Below are 19,987 nucleotides of genomic sequence, written 5' to 3' on the forward strand. Positions count from 1 at the left end.
GCAGTAAACATATGATAGGAAAGACCAGAAAGATCCTGAAAGTGGTGGAAAGGAAAGTAAAATGCAGAGGTGGTATTGATTGAAAGCTTTACTTTTTTTTTAAAAACATTAAAGGTAGGATGACATTTTATATTGAGAGGCTCAGAAGCACTGCAGAAAAGGTAAATAGGCATAGATGGAGATTTATTTATCCAGTTTTGAATTATGCAATGTTTTTTCTACACAGAAAATCAATCTATGCCAAAAGAAGTGTGAAGTCCATGGCTGCCTTCTGTCTAAACAATTTCTAGTTTCTTGGCTGTCCCTGTTTTTAACACTTTCTGATTCACTGATTAAGTTACAATTATGCAGCAAGTAAAATCAAAGCAAATTCAGACCTCCTGATCTGGACACATCATACGCACTGGATAAGTGACTCAGAATCTATTGAAGCCATATGAACAATATAGCAGCCAGGCAGCTATTTTTATTTTTAAGGAGAGTTCAATAATAGTAGCCTATGTATTTTCCTCAGTAGGCATTTCCTTTAAGACAGAGGAAACAAACTGGTTATCTAAACAAATACAAATATGTGCACTATCACTTTAAAGGAGAAGTACAGCAAAGGCTTGTTTGGCTGTACTTCTCCTGTGGATCACATGAATGCAGTTCGTTCTGCACTCCTGTGACCTGTTTTCAGCAGACAGCAAGCTAAAGCTGGCTGTCGGCTGAATCACAGAGCTGGTCCAGACTCCGGAAAGATTGCGACCATATAGTCGGGATCCGCCCACCTGCCTGGACCGGCACCTGACTCAGCCTCTCAGCGAGCTAATGAGAGCCAGAGCCAGCCGCTCCCACACCCTCCACAATCCAGTGCACCAGTAAGCACTGGAGGGGCAGACAGCAGTGACTGAGAGACACCAGCTATCTGCTCAGGGAGCTATAAGAATCAAGCGATCAGCGGTGTTTGATCACTCAGTTCTCAGCATTGGACCGATGTTGCATCCCATTAGGTAAGTATGATTCTAAAATAAAATAAAAATCCCAGACTTCTCTTTTAAATCAAATAAATCTGTCCAAATTACCAAAGTGACAAAGGAAACCATGCCAATAGAAAAATTATATTTATTAGTGATTACCGTGCAAAGAAAATGATCAGAAAATATATCCAAAAGATAAATGAATATGCAGATAAAGTCCACAAGTAAAAATTTAAGTTCCAATAAGGAAAAACAAATCTTGCAATCAAATATCATGAAATATTCTTGCGAAAGAAGTATATTACCAAATGCAAAACACTGCAAGCCACGCTGTGCTCCACAGGTGTGCCACCAGTGCTCCACAACTCCTTACCAGATATTTTGATCTCAGGGAGTTGAGATCAATCGCACCTGGCTGTTACAGCTATATTTTCCCATTGCCTGATTAAGCAGCACTCAACCATGCACAGAGTGTAAAAGGAACAAAAGGGCAAAAGAATGAAAAAGTGGAAAGATTAGCAATATAAAGAGTAGAAACAGCACCACCATGAGTCCTGTCGTCATGCATGTCGATGTCACAGACCAAGCCCTGCCTAATGCGTTTCTTATACACAGACATCATTAGGGGAAGGAGGCTGCCTCCTTGTTCACTTACTGAATCTGTCTTGATTTACCCTCTTAGGAGAACTTTATTCTCTTAGTTTTTTCTGTATGCTTATAGGACAAACCGAACTGCATCCTATGAGGTTCATTTAGATGAAGATGCAGGTGTTCACTTAATATACTTCAAAATATTACTATTACATAATTAAGGTTGATCCAGGCAACAACCTAGTTTTTTACTTCCTCTGTAACACCTCTACACTGGCAAATTGATAGCCAAATAACTTAAACAATTAACATTTATCCCAGATGCCATGGCACAATGATGATTGGATTATGCAATTAGGACATGGTGGTTTTGGTGGGAGTACAGTCCTCTTGTACATCAGGATGCTTTAGGAATAGTTTTCTCCCCCCCCACCCCCTCCTTTTTTAAATATTTTTTTTCATTTTTTGAACCCTGAGAGACTCTCAGACTTTATCTTTATAAACAAACATAGGTCAATCTCAGGTACTGCGTGGTATTTTTTACATGATGATTTCTGAAATACTGTTTTCTTAGCGTATTTTCTAGGCTTTTACCATTGAGAGCTGTATTGTTCACTATTACCCTAATAGAAAGTAATGCCGTGTACACACGAGCGGAATGTCCAACAGAAAAAGTCAGACATAATTTTTCATCGTATATTCCGATCATGTGCATGCCTCTTCAGACTTTTTTTTTTAACGAAAACTCTGATGGACCTAGAAATAGAACATGTTTTAAATTTTTCCAAGGGAACCAATTCCTATCGGGAAAACCGCTTGTCTGTATGCTGTTCCGACGGACCAAAAACAATGCCTGCTCTGAAGCAAGTACGAGACGGAGGCTATTGGCTACTGGCTATTGAACTTCCCTTTTCTAGTCCCATCGTACATGCTGTATGTCACTGTGTTCTTAACGATCGGACTTTGGTGTGATCGTGTGTATGCACGACAGTTTCAGCGGAACTCTGTCGGAACTCTGCCGGAAAAACCTTTGTAGTTTATTCCGACAGGAAAGCCGGTCGTGTGTACGCAGCATTATAGCACTGAGGCACGCTCACCTGGTTACCTTTCGTCTTTCTTTGTTGTTACTGGTTATACAATATAAGAGGCCTATTAGTCTGTGGTTTATATGTTGTCATTCTCTAATCACTCTCAGCCACTGAGACTTGGATGAGTGCTTCAACATTACAGAATAACTTCAGTTGAATGCAACTAAGGCCGCGTACACACGCGGGGACTGTTTGCTCAACTTTGTCCGCTGAACAGTGTTTCGGCGGACAGTCCGCTCGTGTGTGGGCTTTCAGCGGACAGTTTCAGCGAACAGTCTGCTGAACAAAGTTTTTCGGAATTTCCGAAAAACTGTCCGCTGAAACTTTGTTTCAGCGAACAGTCCCCTCGTGTGTAGGCTTGTTCGTCAAACTAAGTTCCGCGCATGCTCAGAAAGGATTTACACGCCGAAGTTTGCATTGCAGTGTATAGGACGTCGTTTTCTAGTCCCGTCGTACGTGCCGTTCACGTCATCGCGCACCGTTTCAGCGGACTGTTCGTTCGTCGTGTGTGGGCAAGTCCGTCCATGCTAATTTTGAGCGGACTGTCCGCTGAAACTGTTTGACGGACAAAGTTGAGCGAACAGTCCCCGCGTGTGTAGGCGGCCTAACTACTAAAAGTCATACTGTGACCAGGCACGGTGCTAGACTATTTTCTGCCCTGGGCAAGACCAGCTACTTGCGCCCCTTCAAATTAATAAAACTACAACAGTTTTAAAAACAGTAAAAAATATTAAAACAACATGAAAATTATACATTTATTTTAATTTGCAAAAAAAAGTGCCACCAGTACAAATTTTTCTTTTGGGCTCCAGAAGGTCATTTTTTAACAGCCATACTGATCCAGCTTTACAATGTACTATCTGTAGGTCCCAGGTACTGATAGTCCTAAACACACACAGGTACATAATTCACCCAATACCCTTGATTTAGGTTAATGATATAAAAGTTACCAAAATAATCCAGCACAATTTGCAAATGAGAATAATGGTCTCACTGTCAGGGATCGGTATGAAGTAATCAAACCCTGTGATCACGCTATCAGCCCATACACAGGTGGGCACTTTAATTCAGCTGTCAGGGTGGGGCTGAGGTATGTCCCCTGGCAAAGTCTGCATTACGAACTGTATCCATGGCTGGCAGGGTGGCAGTTGCAGTGAGTGGAGGATCCACACTGTGAAAGATGCCAGGCTTGAATTCCTGAGGCAATGGGGGGAGATAAAACAATGTGACAGCAGGCAACCCACACAGAGGACACCCAAACTGAGCGATCGCACAGTGATAGATCCACTGCTCTGAGGATGTCATCAGTTCCTAATCATTCTGACACTACCACCAGCAAAACTGACAGATCAGCAGCGCCAGCATGCATTAGAACCTGAGCAGGCTGTGGGATTGTGATGTAATCATTGACATTGCACATGTGATGGCTGGGTCACCCTCACACACGTGGCATCAGACCTTCCTGCGCAGCTCTGAATGGGAAAAAATGCTGGACTGGAACGCCCCAGTGTCAATGAGAAGCCGCCAGCCGGCTTGCAGTAACGGACTGAGAGGAGGACTGGAAGGAATGGCAGCTGCTACCAGTGGCGGCTGGTGAAGTTTTAGGATGGGGGGGCAGACCCCGCCCTTCCTTTTTGACCACTCCCCATTAGCCCCACCCCTTATATAATCCACCCACTCCGTCCCTTGTATTCCACTTGCTTCCACCTATAATGTCAGGAGTATACAGCTTAGCATCACAGAACAGAGTATACAGATCACAGATATGTTATATAGATCAGCACCACAGATACGGTATACAGATCAGCACCACAGATACGGTATACAGATCAGCACTACAGATACGGTATACAGATCAGCACCACAGATACAGTATATAGATCAGCACCACAGATACGGTATATAGATCAGCACCACAGATACGGTATATAGATCAGCACCACAGATACGGTATATAGATCAGCACCACAGATACGGTATATAGATCAGCACCACAGATACGGTATATAGATCAGCACCACAGATACGGTATATTAATTATAAATACACATTAAAGGATACCAGTCACAAGAAAACTATGGATGCTCCCATCACTGATTTTCCTTCTGAAAATGACAGTTCCATGACAATAATGCTGACAATTTTGCTTCAGTACCATCAATCACTGACCTGGGAGTGAGTAAATATGTACTTCTGCTCACTTCTTAGACTTTCTGAACAGTATACTTGTCCCTGCTCAGTGATGCACAGTACTGAATATATGGGTACCAAAATAACAGCCAGTCAGCAAGCATTTTAACAAAAAAGATCAGCAATCACAGCCCCCATGGAGCTTTAATTATTACTTTGGTCCCTCACCTCTGGGTCACACATGACAAGCTCTAGCAGCAGGTCTGTCCTCACTCTGGTGCAAGCAGACAGGCTCAGACTAAGTCCAGCACACATTGACCTTCATAGACATATATATTGTAGTGCTCCTGTAAGGTCTACCATTCTCATAATCCTCCTTGTCTGCATGCAAGTCCTCTCTGCCACCCCTCTCTTTCTCTTTTATCCTCTGATTTGATCAGATTCTGAACTGCCAGGGCTCAGAGGGTGGGGGAGAGCAGAGAGTGAACGGAGTTTACACAGATCCCATTTTTGCCACTGATCTGCAGCAAGGTGAGGGGGAGGGGGTCGGCCCACAGCGAGAGGAGAGCTGGCTTCCATCTCTTCAGGCCACTCTCTCTCATACCAGCAGCACAGTGACAGGGAAGTGGTGGCAGGTAGAGGAGGAGTACCATAAATGCAGAGTTCCCTGGCTGTGTGCATTTATTAGCAGCAGAGGCACAGTAAGGGAACAGACTACAGAGGATGACAGCCGGTCCGCACATATCCCATCCACTATCACTTCCTATCCACCTCCTTCTCGGCAGACTCCATATGAGTGTGTCTCTGGGGTCAGCAGTGATGCGGCCAGAACTTACCTTTAATGGAGCGTTCCTCACCTAATCCACTGCACGTGTCCCAGTCAACTCCACCTACCACAGTGTTGCAAACAGGACCGCCCATTGTCCTCTCCTCCGGTCCTCGCTGCGCCAATCCCATGCCTAAAGTAGGGCATACTGACCAATCCTAGTAGAGTGGGAGTGTGTGCGGGCGCACAGCTTGCACCCTGCACGCGCCCTAAACAAGGTCAAATGAGCTTTCCAGCCTGCAATCAGCTGATTGCAGGCTGGGAAGCTTCCCGTAGACCGCCGCATGTCCGACGCCTGGTCACACTTAAAGTGACAATTTTTTTTTCCAAACAACTTGGGGAGCCGGTGCCCGAGCGCCCACTATGGACGGGCCACCACTGGCTGCTACACTACTGCGTGGTGTCAAATAAGCGATCCTAATAATGCTTAGATCTCCCATCTCACCTGATAATCTGTCACTGACATGTGCCTTGCCTTTTTAAAGCTGGAAACTCCCCCTAGACACTCAGTATCTTTCTCTGTCCCTCCTTCCTCCCCCACTGCCACCCCTTCCCTTGGCTCACAAGAATAATTCATGATGTTTCATGACTTTTCACACTGCCAGAGAGAGAGTGCCGGCCCGTGGCTGCGCCCTCGGGGGCAGTGTGCCCTAGGCAGCTGCCTAGTTTGCCTAGTGGAAGCACCAGCCCTGACTGTGACCTGGATGAATGAGAATCTGTAGAGATATAAATAGAGTTTTATGTTTACCTTTTACTTTCCAGCCCCTTAGGAGTTGATTTACTAAAAAAGAAGTGTGCAAACGCTGATACAGCTGTGCATGGTAGCCAATCAGCTTTTAACTTCAGCTTGTTCAATTAAGCTTGTACAAAAAAAAATGGAAGCCGATTGGTTTCTATGCAGAGCTGCACCAGATTTTGCACAATTCAGTTTTAGTAAATTAACACCTTAGCATAGTATTTTTTTTTTATCTTCTTTTAATGAAGAGAAAAATACAATGCACGTGTTTTCTTTATTTATTTATTTTTCTCACAAAAGGAAACCTAATTTAAATATTTACTTTTTCGCTGTCAGAACAAGGCTTTACTCATCACTATATGTATAAATATATTTATGTAATGTAATCTTACATTGCATAATGAAATGTATTTCTTACCCCATTATGTTTGCACAATTCAAAGCTATCTATGTAATATAAACTATACTGTTTATTATAGTATCTCTTTCAAGTTTTAATGCTATTGAAGAAAATTTTGCAATAATTTATGTAATAAACACAGTGTTTTATCATTGTGGTCTGCTTGCCAAATTCATTGGCAATGGAAACATTAAAACCTAAAATAGTTAGTTATGTACAAGACAAAATAAGCATTTTCAAAGAATTATTGCTCACTGGGGAATTGAATATATTATGAATCATTAGTTATTGTTTAATTAATTTAGCAGAGGTAAACATCTTAATAAAATGGAAAGGAACAGTAACTGACACACATCCCAGCTATAAATAGAGATGAAAGTTCTGAAAATATTGAAAATATTCTACAGAAGTTGTAGAATCATCTTCTGTATCAAGGATGCAAAGGAATTTTTATCAATGATAGCATTGTATTAACCTGCATATACAGTAAGCTGCAATTGTGCACACATAACAAGGCACTTCTATTTTCAAAATGTATCAAAAATTCACAATTCATCAATTAAAAAGAAAAAAGCATATCTACAATCAAAGCTTTTTTTTATAAATGAGAAAAGTATTTTGCGCTAGGGCCCAAATAAGACCAAAATAAGCAGTTAACACACTACTTAGATACGAAGTATACAAACGTGCTATATATATAAAAAGAAGAAGCTATACATTACAGTATATGGTGAAAAATAATACATTAAATAATAAAAAAAATTATAATAAAAAAAAAATTATATATACATATATATTTCACATTTATATGTGCAATAAATAAATGATTTAATGAATAGTAACAATTTATATATATATATATATATATATGTTCATGAAAGAACCCATAAAGCAAGATAAAAGATTCCAAAGACATGCACATCCATAGAGAGAGGAATTTCATCAAAGTTCAGTCTAAAAGGTGGAAAGCTTCCAGATCCAAAATAGCAAGCACATCACACCACCTCAGAGAAAGCAGACTTATCAGAGCTATAGAATCACTAGCTTTATGGTCAAAAACAAGAGATTATCACAGCAACACTGACATCAGAATGGGATGAGATATCATCAAAATCAATCCGTCACTCCACAGAAACACCAATGCTCATACATATGAGTCTCAAGACCATTTGCACATCACACCACAATAAAAAGGAAAACATAAGCTCCATAGTGAAGACCAGAGATGAAATATGAAATGTATTCAGACAAAAGCACTTATACGAGTACCAAAAGGACCAGCACTTCTAGCTAGTAAAACGTCCATCCACCAGATACAAAGAGGGCCGTGATCAATTGTGAATGCGTGGTTGGCATGTGTTCAGGCTCCACCATATACGTTTCGTCACATATGCCGGCATCAGGGGCTTGGGACACATGTCGCCACCACGCAGTTATATAAAGAGAATAGAGACATGATAAGGTCAACATATATTCCCATAATTAAGCCCATGAAGGACCAATTTCGCTACACTGTGGCCCAATACATGCGAAGGGCTGAAAGCACATCTCACAAAGCGCCCCCTACGATTTGCAAGAATAATACTTTATTATACATTTAATTTCTAAAAACAAAACGAAAAAATATAGAAAAAATATTAAACAGAAAAATAAAAAAATAAAAATAAGAATAAAATATAAAATGTAATTATAATATAAAATATAAATATTTTCATATTTCATTGTTATTTTTATTTATTTTCTGTGGGTTTGTACTGTGAAAAGCCCATGCATGAGCACTTTACTTCAAAAGATAGTTATAAATCGGCTTCCTCTAGGCCCTTAATTTAGCCATTGCTATATATGCTTCAATTTGGAGACGCTCAAATATAATACCTTGTACACACGGTCGGACATTCCGACAACAAAATCCGTCGGATTTTTTCCGAAGGATTTTGTCCGAAACTGGTGTTGCCTACACACGGTCCAAATCATCCAAATACGATCATTTCGGAATGTGATGACGTTCGTTCGTTGCAACGGGACTACGTTGCGGCTAGTAGCCAATAGCTTTGGTCTCGTATTTTGATCTGTGCATGCATGCCACTTTGTCCGTTTGGAATTCTCTACAAACGATCGGACAAAGTCCGATCGGATCATGTTGTCGGAAAATTTTATATCCAGCTCTCAAACTTTGTTGGTCGGACATTCCAACGGAAAAAGTCCAATGTAGCCCACACACGGTCGGATTATCCGACAACATGGTCCGATCGGACCTTTTCCGTCTGAATTTTTGACCGTGTGTACAGGGGCTAAGAGTTAGGCCTGCACTTTACAGAGGTGCCTTGATGAGGCACTTTGGTTTCCACATGTAGTTTCCAAAAGTGTGCAACTAAAACCTTGGTTTTAAAGGCAAATTGTTAGACAGTGCCATTTTTATTTTACATTTTTTTGTTTTTGCTCGATTAGTCCAAACTTAGCTTGTGTATCAGAAAAACGTAGTAACTTAGTAAATCTTTAACAAACATCACATTCCCTATATTTTTTCCAGCTCAGCAATACATTGAGATAGAAGCTTGTATATTTCAAAGACCAAACACCCAAACACAAGCAAAGGGACTTTGCAAAAACCTATACATTGGGAAAAACTGTTGTTTTTTTGTAGTTGTAAAAGCAGAACATGTTTTACCGGTTTAGCGGTATTGGACCAAAATCCAAACCGCCTGTTTTCACCCAGTGATCTGGCCAGTAACACATCTCGTATATTAGAGTGCCCCCACTCTGGATTAAGGTGTATAGGGGCATCTTTGGACATCAGCATTGTCAGCCTAGGGGTAGAGGAGTATTATATGTAATAGTAGATTTAAATATGCAAACAAATTGAAGCTGAACTCCAGATTACACTGTTATTACAGCGATTGGCTCCTGCTGCTGTCAATCAAATCCTGTGAGAAGGGAGAGGGGGGCATAAATCTCTCTCTCGGCACAAATCCTCCCCATCACCCCCACCCAGCATAAATACCCCTCTCAGCACAAATCCTCACCCATTCCCCCTATCGGCATAAATCCTCTGCCATCTCCCCTTGCCAGCATAAATTCCCCCTTTTAGCAAAAATCCTCCCCCATCACCTCCTCCCAGTATAAATGCCCCCTCTCAGCACAAATCCTTCCCCATCTCCCCCTCCCAGAAAATACCCCCTCTTAGCACAAATCCTCCCCCATCTCCCCCTCCCAGCATAAATCCTTCCTCTCATCACAAATCCTCTCCCATCTCCCCCTCCCAGCATAAGTCCTCACTTTCAGAAAAAAACCTCCCTCATCTCAAACCTGTGCCTCCTTCTCTCCCCTCCCATTACAACCCCCCCCAGTTCCTTCTCCTGTTCTGTAAGAGCAGCCTGCTCTGCTGGGACTTGTAGTGCACTAGACTATAAGGGACTGAAAAAAGACAACCCACTCTGCTGGGACTTGTAGTTCCCTCTGTGGGGGGCTGAGATATGGCAGCCTCCTATGCTGGGACTTTTAGTGCCCTAGACTACAGGGGACTGAAGAATGGCAGATGGCTCTGCTGGGACTTGTAGTGTCATCTGTGGGGGATTGAGGATTCCTCAGTTCCCCCACAGTTTAAGGCACTACAAGACCCAACATAGGAGGCTGCTACATCTTAGCCCCCTACAGAGGGCACGGCACTACAAGTCCCAGTATAAGAGGCTGCCACATCTCAGCCCCCCACAGAGTGCACTACAAGCCCCAGCAGAGCGGGCTGCCACCAGTCCTCCAAACACAGCAAGAGGAGACCGCATAGCCTTGCACCCCCTGATACTCACTCCTTGGCTGCCATACACTCCTCCCCACTCTCCCCTTACAATAGTGTCCTACCTAAGTCTGGGTGGCATATTGCGCTGCATGGTGAAGCAGTGGGTGGGATTTCCCGATGTCTGAAGACACGTCCAGGCTCCCAGACCCCGGTGCAGCACTCAAGGCTGCAGATCACTCCACCACTGGTCAGGCACCTCAGTGGCTGTGGGCGGTGGATACGGCTGCTGACGCCGGTGAAAAAATTCCTGATTGATCTTTGGAGCATACTTGGAGCGCTTAAAAACGCCCCTCTCCATTGAAATGAATAGAAAGCACTTCAATAGCGCCTGAAAAGCGCACAAAAAGTGTGTCAAAAGCACTGCAAAAAATTTTTTTTAACCATTTTGTTTTTTTACGATTAGACACGTGACCCTAAAATAGCGCACCCCTAAGGCCGCAAAAGCGCAGCAAAAACATCCAATGTTTTTTGGGCAGTTTTCAAGCACCTCAGCATAAAAGGGGTAAGCGATAACTGTTACAGGTGCCAGTGTGATTATTTCAGCACTCAACCAATCTTTCAAGCCCATAGTTGGTCATGTGTGCAACACTATTTCACCTGCAGGTCTAAATAGAGGCTAACATGACACCATCCAAAGCAGAGGCTTAACTAGAACCTTCAAGGCCCGGTGCAAGAAACCATGAAGGGCCCCCCTGACCCCCAGCCGGGGGCCCTTCCCTCTAAGCCCAGGGACCCTCCAACTGACCCCGGAGGCCCTTTATTATGGTCCTACAACAGCACTGTTTCACATGTCCTGCAGCAGACCCCCTTCCTGCTGTCACCCCACCCCCGTGGTGGTAAAATTCCAGGGCCCCGTCTGAAGTCTGATCTTTTCAGTAGCTCCGCCACTGGTTTAAGTACGGTAGTTTTTATTTGTCACATTGTGTTAAAAGACCAGGCCAGGAACACCCTAATCAGTTCTCCATTACCACAGTGAGAAACCGAAACTGACATCAACAATCCAGCACTTGCTGTACAGATGGGACCTGCAAAGATACCAAACACCTCTCTTGTTCTTGTATCATTCTGTAACTGCAGATTGGATAAGCTGTATTCAGAAAAATGGTTACTTTCCTAGATAGGCAGTTATGGCAAGTCAGAAATGAAGTATCCTAACTCAGGGCTCACTTCTTCACAGTGTCAGTACTGGTCTCTAGAACTTAATTTTTTGAAGTCTTCCTTCATGCAGGTAGCTCAAGGCATCTAGCTCCAGGGTCTCAATGCAAAACTGAGGCCCTTGAGACAACCAGACATGGGATTTATGGTACATTTCAGGAGAAGGGGAACACATATACTCCACACAGCATCAATGGTGGCCCACTGATAGGCTAACTACCGCTTTCCTAGAGAGAGAGCCCACAAATGTCCAGTCAAATTCAGATTGGCAGTTTAGAAACTTTACTTTTTCTTCACAACTTCTTCAACTGCTTTCCACATCGTGGCTCAATACAACAGTTCAGTAAAACACTAGATCAAATGGGGAATAGTTACATAGTTTAGCTTCATCATTTAAAGGTTAAAAAATACCAAGGTCTATCCAGTTCAACTTATGTGTGTGTGATTTTATCCTAACTATTCTCATAGCCTTGTATATTCTGCTACCTGAGGAAGGCATCTACATTTTAAAAGTTTTTTGAAGTTATCGACACTCTTAGCTAGTAACACTTCTTGGGAGAGGGAGTTCCACACTTTTACTTCACTAACAGTTTATCACAGTTATTATAGGCTTTTTTTTATATATATTTGGAAGATGATGCTAAACCAGTGTTTTATAATGGGTAGATTTATTGATTTATCTATTGAATTAGAGTCTTTTTATAGCTTTGTTAGCTTCCACTTGACAATGCATGCTAAACTAAGTCTGTGATCTACAGCCACCACCAGATCCTTTTCCAACACAGGTATTCCTCTTAATGTGCATTTTTCATGTGAATATTTGGTACCCAAGGGCATAATTTTACATTTCTCATAATGAACCTCATCTGCTATGTACCTGCACAACCCCCTATATTATCAAGGTCTTCCTGTATTGATGCTACATCTTGTTCCAAATGTATTTCTGTGCATAATTTAGTATCATCAGTCAACACAGATTTTGAGCTTTTCATTCCCAACTCTATATCAATAATAAACAAATTGAACAACACTTGCCCCAAGACAGAACCCTGCGGAACATCATTCACTAATTTAGACCATTGAGAGAATAAGTCATTTATGACTACTCTCTGGACCCGTTCATGTAACCAGTTTCCTATCCATGTACATACAATTTCATCAACTCCAACAGACCTAATTTTATAAATGAAATGTTTATGAGGTATAGAATCAAATGCTTTCACAAAATCTACATAAACGACTGTACATCTGTTGGACGTCCACCATCCAATTTCTCAGTTACTTCCTCGTAGAATTTTAACAAGCTGATTCAACAGGAACCTTGGTAGTCATTTAGTTACTTAAAAGAGGATAGTTTCATCCTAAAAACCCAGCAAAAGGAATTCCAAATTCAGAAAATTCCCTCAAAGAATTCCTGAAAGATATAAGTTGGTGGATAATTTAAAGTGGTTGTAAACCCATTACAACCACATTAACCTACAGGTAAGCCTAGATTAAGGCTTACCTGTAGGTGCACAAAATATCTACCAAACCTAAAAGGAGATATTTGCAGAAGTAGCGGCACCGATGTCTAGAGCGCATGCACTGTAGACATTGGGCACAGATGCACCGAGCATGCCGTTTCTAATGGCGATCATGCAGTTAGTGGTGGCACTAGCGCGCATACGTGGGAGTGACGTCATTGTGGCTCCGGCCAGTCCCTGCGCCAGAGCGTGATACCCAGAAGTCACTCCGAGATAGATGACGGTGTCGGAGGAGGCGAACGAGGGCCGATGCATGGGCTTCGATCTCAGGTAAGTTATTCTATGCATACTAGCTTATTATGCCTTTGTCTTGCATGGTGTATTTTATTTTTTAAGAGGCTTTACTTCCTCTTTAACAAGGCACTATCTAACAAAAACATAAATCTGTTTTCTTGGGAATATTTTTTGTGCAGACATAAGTCCAATACAGTAACAATGTTTATCCCTGAGATTAAAAGGACGAACTTACTAATGAGTAATTGTTCTCCCATTATAAACTGAACAGGACTTTATTTTCGCTTTCAGCAAAATAAAACAAACGTATTAAACAAGTTGCTGAAAGAAAAAGTTATAGACACAGCAGTCTGCTATGTCTCTCCGATATGTGTTTAGTGGCTGTTATTCTGTCACAGTTTGTCTTCATAATTAGGCTTCTATGCCTGAAATATGATGGTACTTACCCACAGATATCGTCCATACAGCAATTATTTTAGCAAAAGCCTTGGCTCTTGAGTTGAAGCGGCTGTGATGGATAGGGTTTCTTATTGCAATGTACCGATCCAGAGAAATTGCGCAGAGGTGCATGATAGAAGCAGTGGAGAACAGTACATCCAAATAAATCCAGATGGGACACAGTTTTCTATGTAAAGGCCATTCATAATCTGAGAGGTAAAAGGAATAGATTTACATTATTAGAATGTTCTCATGCAGTTATCATTTGCTCTACTCATTTTATGCTTAATTCATAAGAAAAAGAATGATGTAGGCACTCAATACTCTGCCTGAGGCTTACAAGAATTAAAAGGTGGATATTATAGTATAAAAATGATAGTTCTATAATATGTTATACATAAAGTAATGGGTGCTACACTTCCTAAAATTTATCAGAGATCAGCTAGAGATGAAATGTCCTTATACAATGCCACCTAGGGTGTGCCAAGAACCTCCTCTTCTGTTCCTCTGGTTCCCCTGAATAAACTCCAGATACTGTCAATTCTTGCAAGTTAGCGATCGATGCCCCTGTGAAGTCATTTTCCTCTTCCCCCCCCCCCCCCCTTCTTTCCCCCAGTTTGGTGGGTGGATGAAGTGGGTTAGAACAGCAGGGCAGCGGTACCAGGATGACCCTTCGAGAGAAGGCACTAATTTATTTTTCAGATTTTAATAAAAGTCTCTGGTTGAACAGTAACGGTTTGGTGGAACTGGTAAATATTACTGAAATAAGGTATAATAATTAGCTAATTTGTAGGCTAAAAAACTTTTTTATTGAAAGTCTTTTTTCTTTTGACTATTTGCAGAATATACAATATAATCACCCCTTCTGCTTGGGTTTTGTCCCCCCCCCCTGAAGAAGACCCTGGAGGTCGAAATGCATTGGGGTAGCATGGGTGCTATTTGTAGCTTTTGAAATATTGATGTATTTGTAAACTGTTCCTGTAACTATCTTTGTACCAAATGTTGCATATATCCTTTACCCATCGATATGCTGTAATAACATATACCAGAGTCCGTATTTTAAATTTATGATGGAGATTAAGCCTTTGAACTAATAAAATAAATATATTTTTACAAATTTATTTCTGCTTCTTGTCGCTGCCTGAAAACCCCAAGGGGAACCTGTCCTTCCATTCTTTTTAAAGGTGATGCGATTTCCCTTCCTGCAACCACAGTAGGCGTTGATGGGGGAATCCCTCCCACTGAGCTATTGTGTTTGAACAAATGGGGGGGGGGATTGGGACATTGGGACACTGGGAGAACACAGTGATTATTGCTAGCAGTAGCTGCTGGCAATAATTGCATGCTATAAATCTGATCTGCTAGTTGTACCCAAGTTGAACGATGGATAGACTTTGGTACAATCAGCCTGCTGAAATGGTCATGATTCGAATCATCTGGGGTTTATTTACTAAAGCTGGAAAGTGCAAAATCAGGCTCACTTCTGAACAGAAACCAACAAGCTTCCAGGTTTTATTACCAAGGCTTAATTGAACAAGCTGGGATTAGAAGCTCATTGGTTTCTATGCAGAAGTAAGCCTGATTTTGCACTTTCCAGCTTTAGTAAATAAACCCAGTCGTGTACTTAAAAGTGGGATATGCCTGTATAAGTTGGCTTACTCATTGCTAACAATGCACTCCTTATACAGCTGATACTGTAATCGTGGCCAATCTGAAACATCCAGATCTGCTGTTTGCAACTTGCCCAAAGCTCCTTAATTGTACTCACCACAAAATCAGTTATATTGTACAATAACCTACTCTATACATGGATGAGTGTAACAATTATCTGACACCTTTACTATTTGATCACAAATTAATTGGGTTCAGAAGATATGATGAGTGGGCTAAATTGTTCATCCTCCAGCCCAAGCTCTTTTCTTTTTACTAATTTTCCATTTTAAATAGATGCATGCATACATTCATATACTATATTACCAAAAGTATTGTGATGCCTGCCTTTACACGCACATGGACTTTAATGGCCTCCCAGTCCTAACCCATGGGGTTCAATATTGAGTTGGCCCACCCTTTGCAGCTATAACAGCTTCAACTCTTCTGCGAAGGCTGTCCACAAGGTTTAGGAGTGTGTCCATAAAGACATGGATGAGTGAGTTTGGGGTGGAGGAAGGTGACTGGCCTGCACAGAGTCCTGACCTGAACTCAATAGAACACCTTTGGGGTGAATTAGAGCAGAGACTGGGAGCCAGGCCTTCTCAATCAAAATCAGTGCCTGACCTCACAAATGCACTTCTGGAAGAATAGTCAAACATTCCCATAGACACACTCCTAAACCTTGTGGACAGCCTTTTCAGAAGAGTTGAAGCTGTTATAGGGTGGGCCAACACAATATTGAACAGTACGGTCTAAGCCCTTGTACACACGGTCGGATATTCCGATGGACAATGTCCGATAGGACCGCGTTGTCGGATAATCCGACAGTGTGTGGGCTCTATCGGACTGTTTCCATTGGAGTATCCGACGGACCAAGTTTTCCAACTTGTCTATAAAATTTTCTGACAACATGCTCCGATCGGACTTTTTCCGATCATGTGTAGAGAATTCCGATCGGACAAAGTGCCACACATGCTCAGATCAAATTCCTAGACCAAAGCTATTGGCTACTAGCCTGAACATAGTCCCGTCGTAACTAAATAACGTCATCACGTTAAGTACGATCGGATATTCTGACAACTTTGTCCGACTGTGTGTATGCAACAGTTTCGGACAAAATCCGACGGATTTGGTTGTCGAAATGTCCGACCGTGTGTACAAGGGCTTAGACTAAGATGCCATTAAGGTTCATGTGCGTGTAAAGGTAGGGGTCCCAATACTTTTGGTAATATAGTGTACATACATTCCATGTTTATGTTGCTTCTATTTATTTATGGTATAATTTTCTTCCAGCTATATGCTCTGCACTTTTCCTCCCATAAATAATCTTCCCAAAAAACTAACTGTAAGGCCAATGTTACATTTTGAGACTGAGACTAATAATGATTTCGGTTATACTGAAATGCAATATTTATATTCTTCTTATTGCCATTCAAAAAAGTGCAGTCCTTTGCTGTCATCTGGGGATAGGAATAGTATGTAAAAAGGCCAGAATTTAGTCATCAGAGGCTAGTATAAATCTGGAAAGGAAGAGCACACTATGCACGTAAGCCTGATACACGCTGTAAGTTTTTTTTTGTTCAACTCAGCGAGCTGAACGTAAAAAAAAACTGAAGAGCTTAGGAGGAGCCGCTGTACTAACTAACCGATGTTGGTACATCGATCTGCCCTTATTGAGCTATTGTGTTCTTTCAGGGGAACTGCCGTCCCACCAGAACACACCAGTCAGTGCTCTCAGCCATTGGCTAAGAGCGCTGATCAAATGCTGATAGACAGACCTTTTTTGGTCATGCCCTTGGACAGAAGCCAGATGTTTGGCTGGCTTCTGTTGGACCGCCTTCCATACACATGGGCCGATTGTCAGCCAATTTCTATTGAACTGGCCGATACCGCACAATATTTCGCCCATGTGGACAGGGCTTTACTCTTGGCACAGTCTTAACAATTCTTACTTTCTTAACTTTTTGACTTGGTTAAAAAATAAAGAAGGTATTTTTTATTAACATAAAAAAACTAAAGAAAATGGAAAGGAGGAAAAAATGTATGCCGTTATCACCCATAGAGACTAGTCATATTTCATTTGGTATTTTCTGAAATAATAGAGCAAGGATTAAATTAGTTACTATGTAAAAACTTTATTTATTTTTTTATTTTTTATATTCCTCAGAATGTGTAACATACATTTAAAAGAGCTCTTCCTTTCCAGATTTATACTAGCCTCTGATGACTATATTACTGCATTTTCACATACTATTCCTATCACCCAGATGACAGCAAAGAATTGCACTTTTTTTAATTCCATTGGCAAAACAAGAAATATTGAATGCCATTCACTACTTGATAAATAAGACTCCAGGAAGAATGGCTTACCACTGGAGTCATAAAAAAAAGCACATCCTGAAAGCTTGGCAACCCATTTACTTTGAAATTATAATGATGCCTCTAAACAAGGTCAATTATCTCACTCTATGATAGAAGCACTAATAATTCTTCCGAATTCTTCTGGCCGAACCAGGTAAAACTCCAGAAAAATTTGAATATATTTGCACGGAACCTACCAAATATTATTTCAGCATACTGTTAAATGTATTAGAAAATTGTGGCTTGGGGTCTTGTTTATGGGTGCACCTACCCTTTTCTTCAGCATTGCAAACTTACCACAGTGGAGAGTTTTAGATACCTTGGTATACTCTTTCATAATGACCTTTCACAACTAATTGCCCTCAGTCTCCTCCCACCGGTCACTGTTGTAGAAGCCAAATTGCAAATCTGGTCCACTCGTCTACTGAACTTAATAGGTAGGATCAACGTCTTAAAATTGATGTATCTATATATATATATATATATATATATATATATATGTGTGTGTAAGGTGTCTCCAGTTTTTATTTCCAAAAAGTTGAGGAGTGGTTGACTTCCTTCAGCGACAATTACTACTGCTGCTACTGTGGCAACCATATATAATTTTGTAATTTGGTAAAAAGGATGACAGCCACCTCAATACAGTGGGGGTTATTTACTAATGAGAAATCCACTTTGCACTGCAAGTGCACTTGGAAGTGCAATCACTCTAAATCTAAGGGGTAGATCTAAAATGAGTGGAATTTCTGCTGATTTTATCATCCAATCATGTGCAAGCTAAAATACTGTTTTTTATTTTCCTTGCATGTCCCCCTCGGATCTACAGCGACTACACTTCCAAGTGCACTTGCAGTGCAAAGTGGATTTGCCTTTAGTAAATAACCCCCAATACCCCCAATAAGATGCTCTTTAACCACTTCCCGACCAGCGCACGACGATGTACGTCGACAGAATGGCACGGGCAGGCATATTGGCGTACAGGTACGTCCAATATTCAATGCCGCCCTGCCATCGGGAGCGCGCCGCTGGCGGCGCTCTCCCGCGCTGGTCGGGACCCCCGTGAGTCCGGTCGCAGGACCCGCGGACTCGATCGCCACGGGCATCCCCGCGATCGTCTCACGGAGCGGCCGAATGGAGGAAATGCCGAGTAAACAGCATTTCTCCATTCTGCCTAGCAACTAGTGACGCTGATCTCTGCTCCATGTGATTGGAGCAGAGATCAGTGTTCACTAAATGAAAGCCCAACCCCCCCACAGTTAGTAACACACCCCTAGGAACACTTAACCCCTACACTGCCACCCACTGGTTAACCCCTTCACTGCCAGTGTCATTTACACAGGAATCACTGCATTTATATAGCAGTGATTACTGTATAAATGACAATGGTCCCAAAAATGTGTCAAAAATGTCCGATGGGTCCCCCACAATGTCGCAGTCACAATAAAAATAGCTGATCGCCGCCATTACTAGTAAAAAAATAATAATAAAAAAAATATTAATAAAAATGCTATAAAACTATCCCTATTTTGTAAACGCTATAACTTTTGCATAAACCAATCAATAATCGCTTATTGTGATTTTTTTTACCAAAAATATGTAGAAGAATACGTATCGGCCTAAACTGAGGGAAAAAAAGGTTTTTTTATATATTTTTGGGGGATATTTATTATAACAAAAAGTAAAAAAATAATGCGTTTTTTTCAAAAATTGTCACTCTATTTTTGTTTATAGCGCAAAAAATAAAAACCGCAGGGGTGATCAAATACCACCAAAAGAAAGCTCTATTTGTGGGAAAAAAAGGACGTCAATTTTGTTTGGGAGCCACGTCGCACGACCGTGCAATTGTCAGTTAAAGCGACGCAGTGCCGAATCGCAAAAAGTGGTCTGGTCTTTGACCAGCAAAATGGTCCGGTCTGCAAGTGGTTAAATACCCTATATTGTGATACACTGTTTTTGGGCAATTTAAGTCTCTGTCAGTGACCATTCAACATACTTTGCTAAAAAGATCCCTCCCAATGTTGGGTGATCAAGAACCTGTATTCTCTGCCCCAAACTGACAGCCCTCAACCCTTCACCAAAGTTCAGCACATGTGGCCTTAA

The 19,987-nt window shown here is 41.5% G+C and overlaps 1 protein-coding gene across 1 annotated transcript in view; it reads right to left on the minus strand.

Moving 5' to 3' along the window:
• HTR2A (5-hydroxytryptamine receptor 2A) overlaps positions 1-19,987 on the minus strand; it is a 187,493-nt gene that overhangs the window by 75,166 nt on the left and 92,340 nt on the right. The window contains exon 4 of the mRNA XM_077483254.1: positions 13,882-14,082. Within this exon, the coding sequence (XP_077339380.1) occupies positions 13,882-14,082 (201 nt within the window). The remainder of the gene's footprint in view (positions 1-13,881; positions 14,083-19,987) is intronic.

Source organism: Lithobates pipiens, unplaced genomic scaffold (genome assembly GCF_037356315.1).
Source record: "Lithobates pipiens isolate NorthernLeopardFrog02 unplaced genomic scaffold, aLitPip1_a1.2 Scaffold_16, whole genome shotgun sequence".
NCBI classification, from domain to species: domain Eukaryota; kingdom Metazoa; phylum Chordata; class Amphibia; order Anura; family Ranidae; genus Lithobates; species Lithobates pipiens.